Source organism: Sciurus carolinensis, chromosome 17 (assembly GCF_902686445.1).
Source record: "Sciurus carolinensis chromosome 17, mSciCar1.2, whole genome shotgun sequence".
Taxonomy (NCBI): Eukaryota; Metazoa; Chordata; class Mammalia; order Rodentia; family Sciuridae; genus Sciurus; species Sciurus carolinensis.
Genome location: NC_062229.1, coordinates 30,370,611 through 30,392,993, shown reverse-complemented (window position 1 = coordinate 30,392,993; position 22,383 = coordinate 30,370,611). Strand labels below are relative to the sequence as shown.

The following is a 22,383-nucleotide window of genomic DNA, read 5'->3' as shown; positions in this document are numbered from 1 at the left end:
CCACCCAGACTAGCTAATTAACTATACCAGAAAGCCAGGGTTGTCTTTGCTCAGCCATACTTCACATGGGCCTGAAATGTTGGTATTACCTAGCCTGATGATCGACCTGATTCTGACTCAACTCACTTTCTAATTCAGAAGTAGCAAGGTAAGTGAGTGTGTGTGAAGAATTGATGTCACTAAGAACATTCAAAAGGCATGTGTGCCACGGGCAATGGCAATCACTTTTTGTGGGCAGCAGAGGAGAATATATTTTGAATTTTTGCATTTGGCTCAGTTTGATTAAAGGAAGGGGAAAGAAAGAACTTAGAATTTCACATGTCATATGTAACCCGCAGCTGGTTGAGGAGTCTTTGAGTTCCAGCTCCTCAGGTTGACTCTGCTGATGCTTCTCACCAACCACCAGGAGTGAGCAACAAAGGCAACGGCGAGTACCACCTTGTAGGGACTTCATTCTGGCTGACAGATGGAGCCATCGTGATTTGAGCGATTTAAATTTCTCAGGATGATGACATGCTTCATTCCTCTCTCAAAACCAGTGTGCAGGTGTCCCTTTCAGAGAGTTCACTGACCCCATCCATGGAGGCTTTTCTCTTCCATTGCTTGGCCCACTTCACTCCCTGCATAACTGTACCATGAACTGGAAGCTAGACAGACTAATAGAAGATCTTTCTGTAGAGGGTCAAGAAAGCTAGGTTCTGGTGTGAGCTCTATCACTTGTCAACTATGCAGCTCTGAGCAGGTTATTTCCAGTTAAGATGATCTCAGAGGCTCAAATAAACAGTAAGAATTAAGCAATCAAAAAACAGCACTTCTTGGATCCAGGCTGGGGTGGGGCAGTAAGGAAGAAATCATCAAAACAGCCCACACCATTCTTAGGACCAGACTGTCGTGGTAAAGGCAGGGCAAAGGCTGCCCACCTCCTCTCCCAGAGCTTCGGGCACTGCATGCCCCACCTGTCTGGTAATCTCCTGTGACACCTGCAGCCCATTCAGTGGATACTCTGGCATTATTTGGAATATGCTTTGTGAACAGCCTGAGTATTCAGAGGCCCTGAGCAAGGTGCAGGGGCTTAACATAGATAAATGGGCATAGTGGACCCTCTCCTGCCAGGGCTGATGTCCTGGTAGGACAGAGAGCCACTTACGTAGAGCATTCTGAGGTCAGAGAGAAGCTCCAGAAGTGCTACAGTATTGCACTTCCAGTTTATTCAGAGAGATATCCATGAAAGAGGTGGCATTTAAGTCAAAAGATTACAAAGAAAACAGTGAGAAATCTGTAGAGAACAATAGAAGTGAAATTACTGAACTCTTGGGTGTTTTGTTTGTCACTAATACTTCTGTCATTAGCTAGGGCTGCCACTAAACCTAATTTTTTTTCCCAAAGAAATTTTACTGAGGTTGGTTTTCTACCAAAAACCAAGAAGCCAAATACAGGTCATTTATAAACAGAAGTCCTAGACTTCCTTGTGGCTGAAATAGCTGATTATGTTCAAAATAGAATATCAAACATTGATCTCTTCTTTTACGGAAATCCTCCAGAGTGGTCATTTCTCATGAGGTACACCACAAATTGCTGTGTTTCTTATTTTCAGGAATTTAACTTTTGTTTTTGACTTTTATTTCTAATTCTGACTGACTTTTAAGACTTTTGACTTTAAAAATCTTACCATGTTTGAAACCTGTGGAAGTAAGATATTTAGAGTCTGTGTTTCTAGCTTTAACTCTGGATCCTGACACTATGTGCGTGTTTTCCTAGTCAATGGGGAGCAGGAGAACCGCGTGCAGAAGGGAAATGGATATTTTCAAGTACCACCACACACACCTGTGATCTTCGGTGAAGCTGGAGGCCGCACGCTATTCAGGTATGGGTAAAGAAGGACCAGAGACCTTGCCTGGGAGAGGGTCCCTTTTGCTAAGAAGAATTGGTTCAGATGGATATTAGAAGTTATTTATTACTAACTTCTGTGAATGTCAGGAATTTGGAAGTTTTTCCATCTTCATGAGATAGTTGATCATCTGATGCTGTCAGACCACATTCTATCTGAGGGAACCTCTGTCTGGGATGAGGTCGATACCCTGCCTCCAGGCAGCATCTATGGTGGTTTCTGCAGGAGACCCTTAGTACTTCTTCTTCCTTTGCCAATATGATTGCCAGGGTCAGGGAACCGATAGCATTCACCAGAAGTCCTTGTGCATAGGAGATCATCAGAGTAGGCCAGGCAAGGTGACCTGGGCTACTCCAGAACTGATGTGCCCAGCACTGGCCTGACCTGGGATGCTAGTCAGCTCTTTGTGAGACCGTGCAGAGAAGGGCTTGTCCCTCCAAGTTGCCAGCAGGACTGTAATGGACCCAAGCAGAGAAGTTCACTAGTGTCCTCTGGGTTCCAGAAGTAAGAATGCTGATCTTACCCCTGAGCCTAGCATTCTGTCCTTTTAGGATGCCTTCCTAAAAATGATCACCAAAAATATCCTGGCCCCTGTTGCCTATGAAGACCTATGGCACTGGCAGGGGGCCCTTTCCTGGTTGCTGTGCTTACACCCAGTTGTCTTATTATACCCCAAGGACTTAGAGAAGCAGCTGTGGTGTGTGCCTGGCCTCAGACGCCAACGGCCTGAGTGTTCAAGCCAGTTCCCAGGTTCATCTGAGCCATGGCTGACTGTGCTTCATTTCCTCAGCTGTCAAGTAGGGGTTGCCCTCAGTGAGACCTAAGCAGGTTCCTCCCTCTAATGTTTATTGATATTGATTTTGTCATCTGCGCTTATTGTGTTACTCACTACCTGACGGGTTACGTTTAGGCTGCTTTGCCGAGATTCCGGGGGTGAGACTGAGTCGATGCTTCTCAATGAGACAGTGCCACAATGGGTAATTGACATCACTGTGGATGTAAGTGTCCTCCACTCCCATTTTGCCCTTTTATTTTTTCCAACTCATGAAAATAAGAACTGCTTTAGATAATATGATCTTAAACTTAATAAAAGACTGCTGGGTAGAATCCCATCTGCTTCCCTACAGTTCCAAAGTTGCAGAAATATTGATAATTATTTATTTATTTCTATCCTTATTGGATTTTAGTTATAACAACATATGCTTATTTAACAAAATATTAAGTGATTGAAGTGAAATGCCTGTCTCTTCTCCCCTCACTCATCATCCATTTACTCCCTACCTTCCTCCCAAAGGTAACAACTATTAATAGATGAATGTAGAGCTTTCAGTACTTTTTTTCTTTGCATACACAAGTATATATTATTTGTGTGCATATATGTGTGTATAGTTCATTTTATTTTGCACAAAATCTCTTTAAAAACTGTTCTGCAACTTTTTTTCACTTAAAAGTATATCATGAACATATTTTTATGTCTGTACTTATGGATCATTCCCTTTTGATGACTGCATAGTATTCCATTGTGTAAATGTACCATGACTTACTTAATCAGTCCCCGATTAATGGACATTTGGGTTGTTTCCAATGTTTTCTATTACAAACAGTGCTGCAGTGAACATTCTTGTACATATATCTTTGTGTACTTTTTAGGATAAATTCCTAGAAGTGGAATTGCTGGATCAAAGGGTATGCACATTTTAAATTTTGATAGATATTGCCAAATTGCCCTCCACAAGGCAGGCTGTACCAGTTGACACACTCATGAACAGTGTATGAACATCCATTTCTCCACACCCAGACCAACACTGGATACTTTTAATCTTTGCTATAAGATAGGCATATGTCTCACTTTTTTAATGCAGATTTTTTTTTTTAAATTTCATAGTGAGGTTAAGCATCTTTTCATATTGGCCATTTGTATTTCTTCTGTGAATTGGCTGTATTCTCACTCATTTTTTTTTTGTTGAATTGTTTGTCTTTCTTATTGATAAGTACAAGTTCTTTATATTGAATATTAACCCTTTGACTATTCTTTATGTCTCTCAGTTAAACTTTCACTTTATTCTTGGTGTCTTTTGCTGGGTGAAAAGTTCTAATTTTTATATAATCAAATCATTCCTTTATGTACTGAGTTTTATGTCTTATTTAGGTATTTCCCACTCCAGAGGAGCAAAAATTGTTCTCCTGTATTCTCTTTTAATACCTTTATGATAATTTTCTTATGTATAGATCTTTAATCTATTGGAATTTATTCTTGTTTGGTGCATAGTAAGAACTCTTTTTGCAAAGGTGTAGCCAGTGTGCCTGCACAATTTATTGAATGATCTGTCCTTTTTCTACTAATTTGAAATGCTATCTTCACTGTGCGCTAAATTTCCATACACACTTGGGTCTGTTTCCGAGACTATCTTATGTACTGTTAACCTGTTTTGTACATTGCTGAGCCATATGAAAAGGGATTTAATCTCTAGAATGTTTAGAAATTTGCTTTGTCCCAGATACACCTCAAGAACTTAAAGCCAGTGTGACCCTGACGGCTGCTCTGTGGTCTTCTCTGTATCTGAGCTCTCCCTACACCACTCCTTCCTTTGGGTGTAAAACTAAGCTGGGATGCATTGCTGACTGTGGGCCTGTGGCTCATACCTGAGAGGACACATCCAAACACTATGACATGGAAGCTCGGAGGGGATTAATACCCCAAGAAAAGATGGCCAGATGGTTTTGTCCTTCATTTGGCATGAGGTTTATTTCATGGTAGACCCAGGTTGTTGGCCGTGTTTCCACTGTTTCTCAGACCTCGCCGAGTCAGAGGCGAAGGCAGTGGGAGGGCCTTACCGCCCTTTCATGGATGCTGGCCCACCTGCAGACTTCTGGCCTGGCTCAGAGGTAACTGTTGTGGGGTTTATTGAGACACTTTTAATGGAGAGTTAAGATTTTAGTTTATAGGCCTTAAAAAATTAAAGTTTGTTTCCCTTTAGTACCTTGTACTATTATTTAAGAAGAGCCACACTACAAGTTCATATTGCCACTAATATTCCGTATAATTTGTCTTCACATATCTTTTATTATAAAACTAAATATCATATTTTTCTGATAAATTTTCTATAAGGCTGACTTAGCTTAATAATTTATTATAAGTTATATAGAAAGTCACTCTTAATTGTAAAATAATTATTTGTGAATCATGTTTTCCTGTTGACAGCATTTTAGTTTATCAGCTAATGGAAACTATTATACCTTTTTAACTTTTAATATTTCAGAAAAATATGCCCAAATTCAACAAAATTCCTTTCTACCTCCAACCTCATGCATCATCAGGAGCAAAAACCTTAAAAAAGTAAGTAAATGTAGGGCCGTGTGGTTCCTTGATCATTAGATCAGTTGATGGAGAGAATGCTTTTTCCTGGTGATTGTTTTATAAGAGGAAGCAAGTGTGAGGTCTGAGGCTGGTTTTATGATACTGATGGATTTTGTCTTGCCAAAAATCAGTTAGGTACCCAACCTGTGTATACTAACTGCTGTCATAGCTACAAAAGGAACAAGAGTGGGGAAAGAAATGAGTTTTCAGCTGGAGGCTTCTTTACGAACCTGGGATTTGAGCTGAACGTACAGGGGCAGGTAGAACTTCAAACAGTGCAGGACACAGCTCAGTCAGCCCTGTGGAGCAGGAGCATGCTCAAGATTTTGGAAATTGGTATGAGGACTCATCGCCTACAGCACAGGCTGGAGGCGCACAGGGAGTTCTAGGAGGTAAGTTATAAAGGCAGTGAGAGAGTTCATCAGCAGCGAATCTAATGCCAAGCCATAGATGCATGCAGTGACCAAACACCAGAAATTTCTGAGAAGACATGAGATGTGACTTAGAGGGAAGCTCAAAGCAAGGTGACCCAGGAGAATTTTAGTCATCTAGAAAACGGAATGCTGAACTTGAACACTATATATAGTCTAGGAAGTAAAATGAACTAGGTTGCTAAAAATGGTTTTATTACAGAGATTTTGAAACTTCCACTGAGAATAGAATAATGAGTATCCAGTGACCCATCAGACACCTTCAGTAATTATCAATATCTGGCTAAATCTTGCTCCATCTATACTTCTACCTACCTTTCCACCCACCTCCCTGAAGTTCCAGGTGGCTTTTAAGAGTTTAAGCCTTAACTACTTGGTTAAATGCCTATTGGCTGATGTCAAAGATACAAAAGTATGTTTGGGGATGGGGGCACTGAGGAGTCTGGTTTGGGACATCCAGCTGGAGATGCCCAGTCCTGAGGCTTGTGTTCTCGAGGTGGGCATTATCTCCCTCAGGTGCTAGTTGAAGGTGTGGCAGTGGAGGAGAGCCCAGGGAAAACTGAGCCCCCAAAGTGCTGGGCCTGCATTTCTTTCTGAGTCTTTAATTTGCCCATGCTTTGGGAGAGAATTTAAGGGAATAAAACCCAAAAGGTTGTTCTGCATGTTAAGTTTCAAGAACATGTGCTTACTTAATCTCATTTAGCTATACATAATGTGTGCCTTTGGGACACTATAGAAAATCTTTTGACAATTCTAAAACTGGACTAAGGCATTGACAAAAAAAATACTGATTTATGTTTCTGTGGTATGTTTTAACAAAGGAAAACAGTGTGGAAGAGATAATATCTTGTGGTTTTTCCTGATGTCACAATATTCCATAACCTTTACAGAGATAGACTGTCTGCTAGTGATATGCTCCAAGTCCGGAAAGTAATGGAACATGTTTATGAGAAAATTATCAACTTGGATAATGAGTCTCAAACCACTAGTTCTTCTAATAATGAAAAACCAGGAGAACAGGAAAAAGAAGAGGATATTGCTGTGTTGGCAGAGGAGAAAATTGAACTTTTATGCCAGGACCAGGTAAGTATTGAGGACCACAGCCCCATTTTTTTCTAGTGCTGATGCTCAGAAAGTTACATAATTGTGCTGTGACTTTAGTCCCCAAATCTCTTGTGTTGGGGGCGTTCTGCCTTCAGAGAGTCTCTGAGGAACCCTGGTCTTCCCCGCCTATCTGTGTGTCCCTTTCAGAGGGGTTCTTCGGCCCATCCTAAAGCTCCTGTTTACCTCGGGGTGGTTTTCAGTATAGGGACACAGATTTAAAGACACACGTAGACAAATGTGAATGTGCGAGTAGCTTTTTTTTCTGACAAGCAAAAAACAAGGTTGTCTTGATTCGCAGAGCAGCATCTGTTGTGTTTAAGATGTGCTGAGGCAGTGGGCGGAGAAATGATGGGACGGTTTTAAATTGAGATACACTGCAGGTGCTTCTTCAGGGGAAGGGCTGAGAGGTATTCTGGCAGAGCCACAAAAGATACACATCTCACGGTGCCCCGTTTCCCGCTGCATGCATGAGAGCGTACTAGCAAGCGAGGCCACCAGGCGTGGGGGAGGAGTAAACAAGCTGTGCCCTCAGTAGTGAGTCTCTCAGTTATGGATGAAGGTTTTAGATGTTAGAGACTGTGAAGTTTTTAATATATTCTTTGCTATTCAGGTTTTGGATCCAAATATGGACCTTCGAACAGTGAAACACTTCATATGGAAAAGTGGTGGTGACCTCACCCTCCATTACCGTCAGAAGTCCACGTGAAGGGTGGGCTAATGCTCCTGGGTATTCATTTACTACCTTCCTCTATGGCCCCAAGAGTAGTCCTAGGAAGCCCACTGATCCCCAACGGGAGCAAGACTTCTAATGGCCGATTTGGTATGGACCGAGATTATCTTTCAATTGAAGTGACTAATTGAGATGTAATATAGAAACCAGTCTCCACGTGTAGATTAAGCTGCCCCCAGGGAAGCAGAATGCGAGAGCAGAAGAGCCCCAGGCAGACTCTGTCCTGAGAACTGATGACAGGCCAGTGCAGACTTCGCTTCCTCCTTTTCTTTCAAGGGACCTTACCTTTGTGTGTTAGCACTTGTTAGAGAACATCAGTAGGGCCACATCTGTCACTGTGTTTCAATTTCAAACCCACAAGCTCTGGAACTTTTCCAAGAGTACATTCCATTCATGCAGTACCTATGAAGGCTTTTTCCAAGTTTGTCTAAAAAGAAAATCTATTGTTTTCACCATTTAAAAGTTATTTTTAATGGGAATTTGCTGTTGCACAATTCGAGAGCCAGCCCACTTCATAATAAATGATTGACGTTGGGCTCATTTTTAATATTGCATCTCAGATGTGTTCGTGTAGGTAGATCTGTTGCAATTCCAGGTGCTGGATTACAGCACTAGGACTTCTGGGCCAGAGTTAATGCAGCCGAGCTTAGTTGCTGCACCCGACACCCTGGCTGTGCGGCAGCCCCTGGGAGGCGCGACTGTTCACACCTTCCTTCAGCGTCCAGTTTTATTCATGGGCCAAGCAGCTGAGACCACAGCTTCCTGCTCTGGGTGAACAGCTTGACACCATCAAAACAAGACCGTGATGAAATTTTAATTTCATTCAAATGCTACCTAAAATTTATGGTGTCACAGTAAAGGGATATCATAGTGAGTTGGTTTGATATTCATATCTGGAAAGTATACATATTTGTTTTTCCAAAGTTTTATATGCAGGTTTTGTTGTTGTACCTGTATCCAGATCTTCTTTTCACTGTTCTTTCTAACAATCTAAAGCTTTCATAGAATCATTTGAATCTTGTACAGAATATAATTTATTGGGGATAAACACTTCAACTTTTGGCAGAAAACACTTTGGATTCTTCCCAAGGTCATTTGTATTCAGCATAGATCAATTGTCCACCCCCATAAAACTACATAAGATGAGCCTCCTTGTACGAAGCCAGAAGCACAAGTGCCTTCAGAGGGCAATTTATTCCAGTCCAGTTGCCTCCCCAGCTTGTGTGTGGCCTGTCCCCACAGTAGCAGAGACTGGGGAGGAGGGTGGGAAGGTTTTTTTCTTTTCTACATCTTCACAGGTTCAGTTGGGGGCAGATTATGGACCAAGGTCCATACCTTACAATTTGAGATATTCTGATCCGCACAACTGCAGAGACAGGGTTCCCTCACTGCTGGTCAGCTAACTCTGGAAAGTGTACCTCTTGCACCTTGAGGAAGTGAGCAGAGACACGGCCACGTTTCCAAGGAGCCGAGGTGGTCTTTATCCTTTCCTCAGAGCAACCGGCTTCTTTTTTTTAAAATCCTTTCTATCTGTTGGATACAACAGTGCGCTTTTGGTGCACATTTTTTAGCAATAGTTGTGAACTAATGGCAAAAAAAGAAAAAAAAAAAAATCATTTACCAGCCCTCAGTTGTGTTTGCACGAGGGGCCTTTGAGCTAACAGACTGGGTTTTGCTGGGTCATTTTGCCCCATGTGCTGAGCCTTGGGTGGCTATGTTCCCTCCCTGTTGTAGATCTGACCCCCAGCATGGTTATATTATTTTCTTTCCCCTCCAGTTACACCAGTAATACAGTTTCCAGAAAATTTGAGTCTGCAATGCCAAAAGGGTAAAAATCTGTATTTCACAGTTGTATAGAATAAAGGCTTTAGTTAAAATATTTCAAAGTGTAGTACATATTTATTTTTTTCACTTGTCATTTCCTTCTTAGCAGATTACAGAGAAAGAAACTTCTGGCTTCATATTCACCCTGGAAATAATTAGTGTTGATACAATTTTATCCCCCAGTTTATAGGGGAAGAGAAAGGAAAAGGGAGGAGGAGCCGTAACCTTCCAGTGAGGGCAACTGTGGTCAGACTGCCAGGCTACAGAACTGAGGAAAGCTGGCCCCAGGACAGTCCTGTGGCGGTTCTGTTCTACTTCCTGCATTCCTACAGACTGACACTGGGCTCCCAGACAATCCAGGGCACAATGCCTCACTGTTCTGCAGACTTATCAGCTGCTCTGGTAGGCTTGACAAGGGTTGGCTTTAAATATAGTCACAGTGCTTGAAACTTAATGTTTGCTGATTTGGGGACCTAGTTCCTCCATAGTTTGGTCTCTGCCCCCCAGTCCTTGTCCTGTAGGCCTAACAGAACTGAATTTCCTGTATTCACCATCCTACACATATTATACAAATGGAGCTATAACAGTGAACCTATCAACTAGGTGGAGACTAGAAGACAAGGCCAGAGGCAGCTTTCACGGTAATTATCAAGGACACAATCAGTGTGGGAAGTAGGGACTCGGGTCAAAGCAGCAGAGGATTTCAGCTGATGGAGTCATCCCCTTCTGCAGGAGCTGAGCAGGGTAGACCGACCGCCTGCCTTAGCCTCCAAAGGCACCTGGGGGTGGGAGAACACTGTTCCCACATAGAACAGAAAAGGACAGAGGGGCCTTTTTAGGCCCCTAATTCGCTCTTGGGGTGGAGCTTTGTATGAAGAGACCTAGTGAGATGGACTGAGGGTTTGCGTAGGACAGTGAGCTTAATTTGCAACTTTTATTCATCACTGGGACTAGATGCTTTGTCTATTCAGAGATCACTGTGTAAGCTGGGGAGCCTATAGGAGTTGCCACTGGGATACTAGATGTGTGGCATGTAGGCCCTGGGGAAGAACCAGTGTGGTGCAAGCATAGCTGGGTCTCTGCGAAGGGCCTTGGGTTTTCAAACCCCACCACCCCCAGGAGAGGCGAGCACACTGCCTTTCTCCTCCAGCAGTGCCTAAGCCAAATGTTGTACTGTAGCACAAGGATGAGGACACATAAAGGAGTCATCAGTGGTGGAGACTGGGCGGGTAGAGCCCTGGGCTTGGGTCCCTTCCTGTGCAGATGGGCTGGCTGGGCTGTGCAGGAAGGATCAAGGCAAGCCCTACAAAGCATCAGGCAACACCTGACACAGCTCCTTCCTCCCTCACCCTGGATCATGTCCAGACCCTGCTGCCTCCTGGGCAGCCCCAATGACCAGAAAAGACTGGTCTTGAGGGCACATGGTCTCCCACTACCAACTCAGCCTTCATTTCACCAAAGCAGCAAAGAATCCCTCCTTTCCTATCCCAGCTCCTGCAGAACATTAAGCTGCGGTGCTGCCCCCAGCCCTCTACCACCTCAAAAGGATTTGCTTGAAAGCCTCCAAGCCAGGACCATCAGACAAGAGTAAATGCTGCAAGGTCATCTCCTGGAGACCCCAAGGAGGCTCTGAGAAGACAAAAAAGCTCCCTGCCAACAGAGGCCCTGGCACATCACCTGGAGCTGCAACCAAGGAAGTGGAACATACAGGGCTAGGGTCAGGCATGGAGCTTGGTTGCTTGCCCACATCTGGACCTCATGAAATGTCACCAGAGACCTTATCACAGCTCCGGTTGTAATTCTGGGGTAGAGATCTGGGCCTGGCTGGCTGGGCCCTCAGCCTCTGCCCTGCAGTCTGGGCTCTCTGTGATTGCAGGCTCCTCCTCAGTCTGAGCTTCCAGCAGCTCAGCAGATAGCCCATCTTCTGGCGAGGCTGCAGAGGTGAGGTTGTCAGGAAGAGTCAGCTGAGGCAGGTGGTCTGGCTGGGCCTGGACACCCGGACTATCCAGGAAGGAGACTTCAAACTCTGACCCAGACCATGTGGCCTCACCTGAAACACAAGGGTGGGGCTGAGGAGGAGCCGGAACCTAGCACCATGGTACTGGGTACCATGATGCCCAATCCCCCACCTCCTTAGGCTTTGATGGGGGATAGGAGATCACGTATACGAGCTCCTGTGTGGCTGTATTCCACCCAATGGGCAGCCTCTAACTGACCCAACTGAGGAATTTAGGGCAGACTCCCAGCAACCTGGGGTCCTTCCCAGAGGCTTCAGAAGGGGAAGTCAATTACCACCCCGCTCGTGAGAACTGCTGCTGGAGCCAACATCCTCTGGTCCTGAGTTCGAGATGGCTGTGGAGGGCAGTGCTGTGGAGGAGGGCAGGCTGGGCCACACGCTGGCATTGCTACTGTCCAGGAGGGAAATGCCTGACACGTCCAGGAAACCTGAGGAGGGAAGACAGTTCTTTGCCAGCACAAAACCCTGACTGCTGGCAAGCCAATACCCTGGGTTCACCCTGCCCTGTGCCTGGGACATCTATCTCTGGCCTAGCCTGTGAGACTATAACATCCTCATTTCCTGGTGATGCCATCCAACCAACTCCAAGGAGGTTCCCATGGCATTTTTCCAAGGAAAAGGGCCTAGGGCTGGGCATCATGGGGGCAGCTCAGACCCTGCCCCATCTCCAGTCTGCTCTGTGACCTGAAGTAGGCCATCTCTCTTCTCTGAACTAGACTCCCCACCCATGCAACGGATTAGATGGCCTACAAGAGTCTTGGCACATGTGAGGTATGGTCAGCAGGCCCTAAGGAATGTTTTGGCACTACTGTGAGCCTAGGCCCACTTCAGCACCAGGGGCTGCAATTTCCTCAGCCTCCTCTCTGGGCCTGCCCAGTACCTGGATCCATGACTCGCTGCACTGGAGGTGGAGGCTGAAGAGGAATCTCCATGGAATGCGGAAGTCCCCCAAAGTCTGGAGCACTGTGGCTAGGACTTCCAGGCCTGGGGAGCTGTCCATCCATGAGGGAGCCAGGTACCTGTAACAGGGCCTAGGGGCACCAGGGAAGAAGGAACAGGAAGGGGGGGACCATTAAGAGAGTGACTTGAGGTGGATTTCATAGTCCAGCCTAGGTGGGAAGCAAATGGCTTTGGTAATCTGCTCTTTCCTCTACAAGTGATGTGAGGTCAGGTCAAAGGGTCATATCCACACAGAGGGGGCATTCTACCCACGCCCTTGAGCCCCAGGTATCTACTTGGTTCCAACATATTTCCCCTGCCTTCGGTGACCAGAAGGGAGGGCCTTCTTTGAATAGAGGTATAACTGAAAAACATCCCAGTATGCCCCCTGGTACAAACCTCAGTGCCCAAAGTGTCCTCAACCCACTCATCAACCACAAAGGCAGGGCCAGCACTGCCATCAGGTGCCCAGCATGCCACAGCCTCCTGAGGCACAGAGCAAGGTTCTGCCCATCTCTTAAGTCCTAGTTTCCCACCCATGAATGTAGATGACAACCAGTGGCTCACCTGAAGGGACAGGAGGGCCAAAAGTGGTTTGATTGTCCCAGACAGGGCAGTGTCCCAGAAGTATGTGGGTCTTCCAAAGGCACAAGGGTCTCACAAGAATGAGGTTGCTGGGGCACCCCAAGGATAGCTTCTGGAGTATTTTTCTGGGGCTGGCAGGCCCCTCTGCCCATATTAGCTCCCCTCTTGCCTCAGCTGACACATACCTCCATGTAGTCACTCTGCCTGGAACCCATCTCCAGGCCAGAAGAGTCCTGGGGGGTGGGCCCAGGTGGTGGGGCACCAGGTAGTGAGGCATCAGGTAGCAGGGTATCAGGTGGCAGGGCACCAGGCGGTGGGGCGCCAGATGGTGGGGTGCCAGGCAGTGGGGCACCAGGTGATGGGGTGCCAGGCAGTGGGGTGCCAGGTGATGGGGTGCCAGGTGTTGGGGCAACAGGTGGTGTCTTGTGGCTGGAGGGCTGGGTGGGGATCCGGTGTAGATACCCGTAGCCGATACCACATCCCAGACTGCCAAATACCAGAAACATTCAACTCAGGGGGTTGTCCACAGTCACAGTCCTCCCTACCTTTACCACCCCTTCCTATGACCAGCAATTAAGGAGCTGGCCCAGTGCCCAGTACTCCTCCTCCAGGGAACTCTGGAAGTCCATGCCCACTAGGCAGGCCCCACCCACGTAGCCCTGCAGCCCTCTGACCCCAGGAAGTACCTGCCCTCTCCACCCCAGGCTGCATTGGGAGTTACAGTCACCTCCCGGCAGGAGTCAGACTCGGAGTTATAAACCATCAGCTTCAAGGGCTTCCCCTCGTGGGACTCGATGAGAGAAAAGAAGTCTTCAGACTATGAGAAACACACAGCAGCTGAGGCCTGTTCCTGGCACTGGACTGGAAGCCTCGCAATGATGCTTCTTATGAACACCACCCATCTCTCCACACCCCGTCCATCGCTCTGGGAGGGGCAGGCCATGGGCTCCTCACCTCCTGGAGAATCTGGTCTGAGCCAACCACATAGTCTGTGTAGGGGCGCAGGCCAGCAAGGGCAGCAGGTGAAGAGGGTTCCACATCCTGGAGAAAGAATCACAAACCAGCAGCCTTGCCACTGAGCTGAGAGAAGAGGCAGGAGGTAGTACCTCTTCGGGTAGTGAGTAGGACACTTGTCCTCTGTTGTCAAGCAGGACCGCAAGCCCAGACTCCCTCACCTCATCCCAAGTCCCCCAGGCCTACAGCCTGCCCAGCAGAGGGCAGCACCATGGCATGATTCAGCACTTGGCTCTGGAATCTGACCCTGGGCTCAACTCCTGGCTCCAAATGCTAGCTGTGAGACCGGAAAGGAATTCCGGAACCATTCTCAGCCTCAGTTTCCCCACAATTCAGAATAGGTTTCATAGGGATGCTTAGAAGATTAAAGAAATACATGTAAAAGAGAATCACAGACTTTAGGAGAGCAGTCCCGTTTCTCCCTTGCTAGCAAAGCAATAAATCATCTTTTTTCTTTTGCTCAAAACTGTGTCCTCATTATTAGATTGGCATCTGGAATAAGGACTGAGATTTTGGCAATAAATTTGGCACCCTAGATGGAACCTGAGAGCAGCCCTTGCTCCAACTTTCTTGATCAGGCTTCACCTTCAGGTGACTCCCAAATCCATGAAAAGAACACAAGATGACTAGTGAAACTGTCTTGCCTGGTGTTTAAACTCAAAAACATGATAAACAATGCAAAAAAGTGAAAGGACCAAGGAAAAAGCAGCCGGTATTTTGGCCTTTCTATCTAAAGTCATCCAGGATTCAAAGAATGACAGGACCCCTCTCTGGGCCCTGCACCTCTGGAGCCCCAGGTTGCTCTGCTGTGCAGGGGCTGAAGAACCCTAGGGAGGACTGGCTCCTGACCACCCGGAAATGCTTCCAGTCTTCAGTAGCCTGATGCATGAGAGGTATATGACAATGAGCTTCCAGTGTCCAGCAGGTGTCTCAAGATGGAACTTGCCCCACCTAAAGATGGGAGCTTCCACTTCTGGGATAATCCAAGATGGCCACATTGGCTTACATGAACTGTTGACATTCAGGGATGTGGCCACTGATTTCACTGAAGAGGAGTGGAAATGCCTTCAGCCAGATCAACAAAACTTATACAGAAATGTGATGTTACAGAATTACAGAAACTTGGTCTTCCTGGAAAAGTGATACTGAGAGTAATGGAGTGATATAAAATATTGTGGCCTACACATATAAGAAGACACAGTTGAGAAGCCCAAAGTTCAAGGAAGAAGCCAAACTTCAAAATGTTGAAGAAGTTTCTTAGCAGAAAAGGTTTTTCAGAAGCTTAGATTTATTTCTCCTGTTATCATTGAATATGTACTGCCCTATGTTTATCATGTTTTCAAATTCTTTAAAATCTTCTCTTTGTCTACAGTGATGTCCAAGTTCATTTAAATTTTCCACCCAAACTGTCCTTTGCTACTGAATGTTAGCATGATCTAAAAGATTTTCTGTTATTTGTGGGTCTCCAGGTGATAATGTGCATTTTTGGAGAATTCAAGGTCAAGCCATTTTAATAAATTAATATCCTAAAGCAGTTTAATATTATTTATATATTTATTCATTAAATTCATTTACCTGTGCTCTTTATAAATAAATACTTGTTATGGATTTTCTGTGAAATGAAAGTCAAGCTTCACAATAAATGTTCTTTTGTGGTATGTAGTGATAGTTGCAAATTGTAGTTATATGAAAGCATTTGTAAATAATATATCTATGGTTGGTTAAATTTTCCTTTCCTTTATTCTTTCATTTTATAGACTACATTTCATGTTGTAGAAGATGTTTCCTCACTTTAGATAACAGTGTTTTATTTTTGTCTATATTTTATGGATATATAACAATTCCCATTACTTCATTAGGACATTGTTGAAATTAAGATATGCATGATTCTTGTTTCTATTGACAATAAAATTTTATATGCTTTTACTTGTTTGTATCAATAGTATGCCTCTTTAAATGAATTTTATATTTTATCCAGATTGGTTTTTTCCTGTATACGTACATAGTAATGTAATTTTTTATATGTGAATGTAATAGGGATAGAATCCAGGGGTACTCTAATAATGGGCTACATCCCCAGCCCCTTTCCATTTATATTTGGAGAGAGGTTCTCACAAAGTTTTTGAGGATGGCATTGAAATTATTACCTCCCTGCCTCAGAATTACAATAGTAATTCTGGATTATATGCATGCCCTTTGTATATATATTCATGAATTTTTTCTTATTTGTAGGATAAATACCATAGCATTTTAAAGGTACCTTTCAAACATTTTACAATTCTTTTTACTTTTATGTGTTGTTTGTAAATTTAATTGTGATCAAAACCAAAACAATACTTGCTCTTTCACCCTATCAAACTGTCACATAATATATCTATAGAATGCTTACATCTCAAAAATCAATAAATATATTTCCATGTTAAAAAAAAAAAAAGAAAAAAGAAAAGAAAAGAAAGAAACACATGTAAAGAAAGAAAACCACACCTTGGCCAGAGAAAGTGCCAAATGCATTGCTGTGCCTGCTGAGGCACGTGAAAGTCGTGGCTGAGGGCTGGCGCTGAGGGCAACGAGCGAACCTGGTACGAGGACTGCACTCTCCCTTGGAAAGCTCTACCACTCACTCCCAGCCTCCCAGTCATCCTGAGAAATGCAAAGACATCTGTACCATCAGGCACATTTTATTCGTGGGTAAACCTCTGTGGGCAGGCTGCAAACCTGACTAGTCTCCCCCAAGCAGCCAGGGAGCTATGGAGGAGGCGAGAACACAAGTGAGCCAGCTTCTAGCTCGGGCACCTTCCTTCCACCACACCACAGGACTGTGTACTTGAGAACCTGGACACCAGATGAGCACAGGTGTCCCGTCCACAGTAGCTATAATCTGACAGCTCAGCCACTGAGGCGTGCTTATGTATCAATTAGCTGTATAACAATAAAGCAGAAAAATCACTATATATCTAATCTATCTTGAGAGACAGACTCGCAATAGCGACAGCACTCTGGCAGTACAACCACCATGCCAGTAGATGGTATCCCCACCTTTCAAAATAAGATACTAAGATGCAGGAGGTAAGAAAGCGCCCAAAGTCACAAGGCCAGCAGGAAGCAGAGTAGGCAGTTCAGGTGGTAACGAGCTGCCCTCTCAGGAACTGGAACACCACCAGATCCCACACTGAGTCCCCGAATAAACCACTGCTGCTGGCCTCTGGCCCATGCCCCGCCCATTCGAACCTGGCCATCCAGCCCCTGCGTGCCTACCCCACCCGTCCCACCTCCTCCCAAGCACCCCACCCTGTACTTACCAGCACGTGCCACACATGCTCGCTGGCCCTGCGGAAGCTGCAGAAGCGCACGCTGGCGCCCAGCAGGCCCTGTCCGCCCCACATGTTGCTGGGCACCACCTCCACCTCGCGCACCTTCATGGTCTTCATGTTGAACACCTCCAGCTTCACGGGTTTTTCTACGTTGGCCTTCAACAACGCCTTCAGCGTGTCATTCTCCTTGTTCTGCAGGGGCAGCAGGGCTGACACCACGGCCCCAGGCCCCACCCCCCAGCCCCAGGTCAGGCCCCTTGGGCAGGTCAGACCCTAAGATGGCACAAGGGCCTTGATGGCCAGCAGCCCGGGCAGGGTCAGGTGCCGGATGAGCAGGAGCAATGACTAGGCCCAGGGTTCACAGGCCAGGCTCAGGCCTGCAGCCACTGCGACGCCACCCCCTCTCACTCCCAACCCTCCTCCCTCAGCCTGCCAGAAAACACGGCAAAGCAAGCACAAAGCCTCCTGGGTCCAGAATACCCCATACTGTGCTTGGCCAGACACCCCACACCCTCAGACCCAAGGGGAAGGCTCCTGAGGCCTTGTAGCCACCTCCAAGAGTCCCTCTGTCCCCAGTGACCCTGGAAAAACAACAGAAGCAGAGGCAGACTGGGTCTCCTGTGGGACAGAGGGACACATGCACACAAACAAAGCAGAGGTAGGGTGGGGACCTCACCAGCCGCGAGTGCCCAATGGTGATGATGAAGTCGAAGTAAGGCTCCAGGCCTGCCTGCTGGGCCGGTGAGTTCTCCTGCACCTGTCCCACGACAGAGGCCAGTCACTGCACCAACCCCAGGTTCAAGAAGCCCCCACCCTCTGTTCCCAGAACCACTGCCACTCCTGGTATATCACTACCCCAGTGCCCTTGAGAGCACACGTGCTTGGCATTGTCCAGGTCCACCTCTTCCCCTTTCTCTACCTTCCTGGCCGCAAGCTTTCCCTCTTACGAAAATGGGTCTGTTCCTGATCATCATCCACAGATGCTTCTGGGGATACCTCCCAGCCTCAGGCTACCAGGAAGCAGCATGGAGACAGGCTGGCCCAGGCCTATGGCAAATGCTGCCCCTGAGGGCTGGGCTGGGACTGGCTGGAAAGCCAGAGGGGGTTATTAGAAAAGTTTAGACATGGACAAGGGACCCCAATGTCCTAGGAAAGCAGGCAGGAAAAATACAACCAGGGCTGTGCCCAGAAAGGGGGAGTAGGAAAGGCAGCCTGTGGCTCAATCCAGCAGGTAACTGAGAGCCACTGAAGAATGCTGGGAAGGAGAGCAGACCACAGGGGCAGGACTGGGCTTGATGAGCCTTCCCAGTAGCCTCACAGTCCAGCCATGCAGGAAACCTCCTCCCTGAGCCATTCCCAGGCCCAGGATGCTCCCTAGTCCTCTCTGGACTCCCCAGCTCAATATGTTTCCAAAAGTACAGCCAGGCCTTGCAGAGCCATGCTAACACAACGTGGCCTTTGTCCCCAGGTCCTGAACTCTGAAGGTAGGCCTTTGACAGTGGATACTTGATGACCACTAGCGTCGGGTGACAGCCAGGCCTCTGTGTCCTAGGGCTCTTGTGGTCTCAGGCTCTTGAGGTCTTCTGCTGCCCACCAACCCCTCCAGTCTTGGATTCCCCAAGTTGAAAAGAGGTCCCAGACAGTCTGCTCAGAACAAAGTGCTGAGCCTCTGGGTTAAGGCCAGTTTGCCCCTGGTGTCAGTTCTCCCTACTTTCCACCTCCAGAAGTGTCACAACTTCCAACATGGACCCAGCAACCTTAGCTGGCCCAGCCCAGAGGGCAATCTGCTCGAAGGCCCTGCTTCAGGAAAGCTGAACTCTGCCCTCTATCCCTCAGGAGCTTTTGAAAACCAAAGGACAGCGCGGGCTACTTTGGAGGGTGCTCCTCCCTGAGCAGGGTGACTTGCAAAACACTCCACCTCCCCTTAGGAAAGGCCATGCTACCCTCCTCAGCACTGTGACAGCCGCCCTCATCATTAAGGAGGTCTGACATTCAGCACCCCTGTTCCCAGGGTTGGTGCTCCCCTAGCCCACCCTCCCTGCGGGCCTGCCCTCTGCCTGCTAAACTCCATTTCCCTCGCCGTAGGCCTTGTCATTGCTCACTGGGTCCACAGCTGAAATCATCTATACTGCTACCCACTGCACCCCCTTCCTGAAAAACCCACTGCCCCTCCAACCAGCTCTCCCTGGAGACTCCCAGCACACCCCCCTCATGTAGCCCCACAATGTGTGCCGCATTTCATAACACCCCGTCCTATTCTTCCCCACCAGGGAAACCTCATGGGATGAACAGTGATGGCAGCCTACACGCTCACCCAGCCCCAGCTGGCAGGGAGGGTACCACCTCACCTGCTTTATCATTCAACCATTTAACTAACTCCAGGTTAAAATGAGAAAAAGGGCTCAGTCCCTAGGAAATCCAACCCAGAGTCCTCCCCTAACCACTGGTCTCTAACAGCTATTTCCTTGTGAATCCTTCCCTACTTTGGCTTGCTGAGGGCAGGGACATCACCAGCACGCCTGGCACATGGTGAGAATACCAGTATTTATAGAATATTGCACACTTGTTCAAGTTTTAAAAATATAAGCAGATCGTGTTACCTCTCCACTTAAAACCTACCAAAGGTCTCACATCTCAGAATAAAATCCTGAATCTTCTGGACAGCATGCAAGGTCCTACACAGTCTGGCCTCCTCCTGACACTGGCCATTTTCCAAAAATACTGGCTTTGCCTCCATGCACTTCCTCAGACACAGAAGCACAACCCACCTCAGGGCCTCTGCACTGCTGGGCCTTCGACTGGAATACTCTCTCCTCAATATCTACACTGTCTACTCTTTACTTCTCACTGAGACATCTGTCCAAATATCACTTGATCAGGGGTCTTCCTGACCACTCTACAAAAATGGCACCAACCCATCTCTCTTTAGCCTCTCATAACCTGCTTTATTTTCTCACTAGCAATTATTACCACCTACCATCTATTTTTCCTATGGTCTTCCTTCCCTCCAAATTGGCATTCAAATGTAAGTGCCACAAGAATGGATAGTGACGCTGTCTATTCTGTTCACAGCTTTACCTCTGCTGCCACAGAGTAGGTGCTCAAAAGCATACTTATGTAGAGGATGACCTCCGATCCTTTGACCGCTTCCTCCTGTCCCTCTGTACTTCTACCATCACCCCATGGCTTCCTTCCTTGCCCACATCCTGAATTCCTCTGTCTTCCATCAAACCTGTTCCAAGACTCTCCTGGCTGGATGAAGTCCACTGTCTGCCTGTGTGCCAGGAAAGCCATCCCCAAGCAGAAATCCTGCCAATGCTGGGTACTCAAAACCAGCCTGGCTTTCCTGTTAGAAAACCCCTCCCACGTGGCACGTAGTAACAGAGCCTCCCTTCAAAGCAGAGACCACTCAACAACCAGGCACCAAACAGCAAACTTGCCTGTTTACACCTATCTCTTCATGCATCCTTTACAAAAGGGTAAGTGTGCAGGGGGTAAGAACCGGCGACAAATACCTTTCTGCCCTTCTCACCTCCATTAGAGCTCAATCCTAAATCCCCATCTAGCCAGGTACCCCGCTCCATCTTCACTGTCCTGCAGCTGGCTCGTCCAGACTTCCTTGCAGGGGCACCTAAAGACTATTTTCAGTCCCGGCCTCCCCGGCCTCCCCGCAGGGTTCCACCACCTGAGCGCTGGCCGCAAGTTGCAAACGCTCTCCGAGGCTTATGTGGCATTCTCATGACCTCCTGAGCCCCATTTCCCTGCCTACTTCACACTGGTCCTCGCTCCCTTGTAGCCCTCTCGACAATGAGACGGGCAGCAGGCGGCCTGGTCTGCAAGATCGGTGCAGGGGACCAGTCGGTCCTTGAAGCTGCTGGATCTCCCTGGGTCAGCACAGAGCACGGCACACACAGGTCATCACCAATGTACCCGGAGTGCATCAGAGAGTCCTGCTTGGAGCCAGCGCGTTCTTCACCCGGAAGAATGCCACTCCGGGTAGCACCACACGGAACGCCCCCACTTCCTGCACAGTTGGCATTTGGGGCGGGCGCCGAGCCCCACGGCGGCGGCAGAGGGGCCGGAGCTCGGAATCCGGCGATGCCACTTTGCTCAGGAAGCTCGCATCCCACAGCTGCAACACCCGGGCCGGGACCTTGCGTCACCAACCGACAGGTGACCAAACGCGCGGACGCGTCGCAACCGACGCACCTCCATGATCACCAGCGCCCCGGGGCCGACTTACCCCATGCAAGTGGAAGCCCTCGGCGCCGCCCGCAGGCTGCTGGGCGCTGGCGCCCAGGCCCATGACGGCGGCTCCGTGCGGCGCCCGCGTCCAGGACCAACGCCGACCCTCTGGCAGCCTGGGTGCCCCTGCCCGGATTCGCTCCCTCGGAGCTCGACTACCAGAGTCTTGTCACGTGGCGCGCCGTGCTCCGCCCACTCCCTACGCCGCCGCTCTTAGCAACCGGCTGGCTGCCGGGTTGCCAAGGACGCTCGCGCCTTGGACTTAGCAGCCGCAAGAGGCGTGCCCAGGACCCTGACCCTGGAATCCGGCTCTGCGCCGCCCTGCCAGGGCCGGACTCGGTGCCGCGAGTGGCCGGAGATGAGCAACAATGATTCTTCTCTCATGGTGCGTGGCCGGGCTGCTGCCCGACAGCTCCTGCCCGGTGACCGGCCCTGCTACTCGCGGGCCACGTCTTCGGCCGCCCTTCTCGGTCTCTCTTAGGGAGGCCTCGTCCTATCTTGACTCACTGTCCCTAGCGAGCGTCTTAACTCCATTGCCTTTTGTGCACCCTGCGCCCCAAGTTAGCGCCCACCACCCGGTCCTGTCCCATTGGGGTCCCCAAACCAAATCATTCCGTCTCCACGGTTTTGTCATCTCTTCTACCTAACCCTCTCCACCCACCACTCTTGCCTGTGCTTCTTCTGCGACTCTCACCTCAGTAGATGCTACCACCATTTGATTGCCAACCTTTAATCATACCTCTTCCCCTTACCTATCTCCCAATAATTTCAATCAATAAGAAATGTCAGCCCCTAAATGTCCCCAGGGTTCACCCACTTCTTTTATTTATCTCTTAGCCCAGGGTCACCACTGTCTCTCTCCTGGTCACCTGCAACAGGCTCCCTCCAGTCTGGTTTCTCTGCTTTGGTTGTCTTCACTAGCAGTGCCCACTACCAC

General features: G+C 47.9%; 3 protein-coding genes across 10 annotated transcripts in view; 2 read left to right on the top strand and 1 right to left on the bottom strand.

Annotated features, from left to right (window-relative positions):
- Wdr48 (WD repeat domain 48) overlaps nt 1-9,392 on the top strand; it is a 41,369-nt gene extending 31,977 nt beyond the window's left edge. For 2 of the 4 annotated variants that reach the window (XM_047530333.1, XM_047530331.1), the window contains 6 exons: nt 1,759-1,864; nt 2,799-2,886; nt 3,539-3,574; nt 5,149-5,225; nt 6,568-6,760; nt 7,392-9,392. In XM_047530333.1, coding sequence (XP_047386289.1) covers nt 1,759-1,864; nt 2,799-2,886; nt 3,539-3,574; nt 5,149-5,225; nt 6,568-6,760; nt 7,392-7,487 — 596 coding nt within the window. In that variant the 3' untranslated portion in view covers nt 7,488-9,392. The remainder of the gene's footprint in view (nt 1-1,758; nt 1,865-2,798; nt 2,887-3,538; nt 3,575-5,148; nt 5,226-6,567; nt 6,761-7,391) is intronic. The other 2 variants (XM_047530334.1, XM_047530332.1) reach the window with 1 other exon arrangement.
- On the bottom strand, nt 8,549-21,616 carry Gorasp1 (golgi reassembly stacking protein 1). 2 transcript variants are annotated; one of them, XM_047530338.1, is made up of 9 exons: nt 21,445-21,616; nt 17,878-17,958; nt 17,190-17,393; nt 13,831-13,917; nt 13,563-13,693; nt 13,062-13,362; nt 12,233-12,383; nt 11,628-11,780; nt 8,549-11,385 (listed from the first exon to the last, which is right to left on the bottom strand). In XM_047530338.1, the coding sequence occupies exons 1-9, from the start codon at nt 21,505-21,507 to the stop codon at nt 11,117-11,119; spliced, it is 1,440 nt and encodes a 479-aa protein (XP_047386294.1). In that variant the 5' UTR covers nt 21,508-21,616; the 3' UTR covers nt 8,549-11,116. The 2 variants fall into 2 exon arrangements, with proteins under 2 accessions (XP_047386294.1, XP_047386295.1); XM_047530339.1 differs by lacking the exon at nt 21,445-21,616 and adding an exon at nt 21,132-21,322 and having other exon boundaries at nt 8,550-11,385.
- Ttc21a (tetratricopeptide repeat domain 21A) overlaps nt 21,277-22,383 on the top strand; it is a 36,333-nt gene continuing 35,226 nt past the window's right edge. For all 4 annotated transcript variants that reach the window (XR_007105629.1, XM_047530328.1, XM_047530327.1 and 1 more), the window contains exon 1: nt 21,277-21,831. Coding sequence is in view for 3 of the 4 variants with exons in the window: in XM_047530328.1 (XP_047386284.1) it covers nt 21,805-21,831 (27 nt within the window). In the remaining variant the exon portion in view is untranslated. The remainder of the gene's footprint in view (nt 21,832-22,383) is intronic.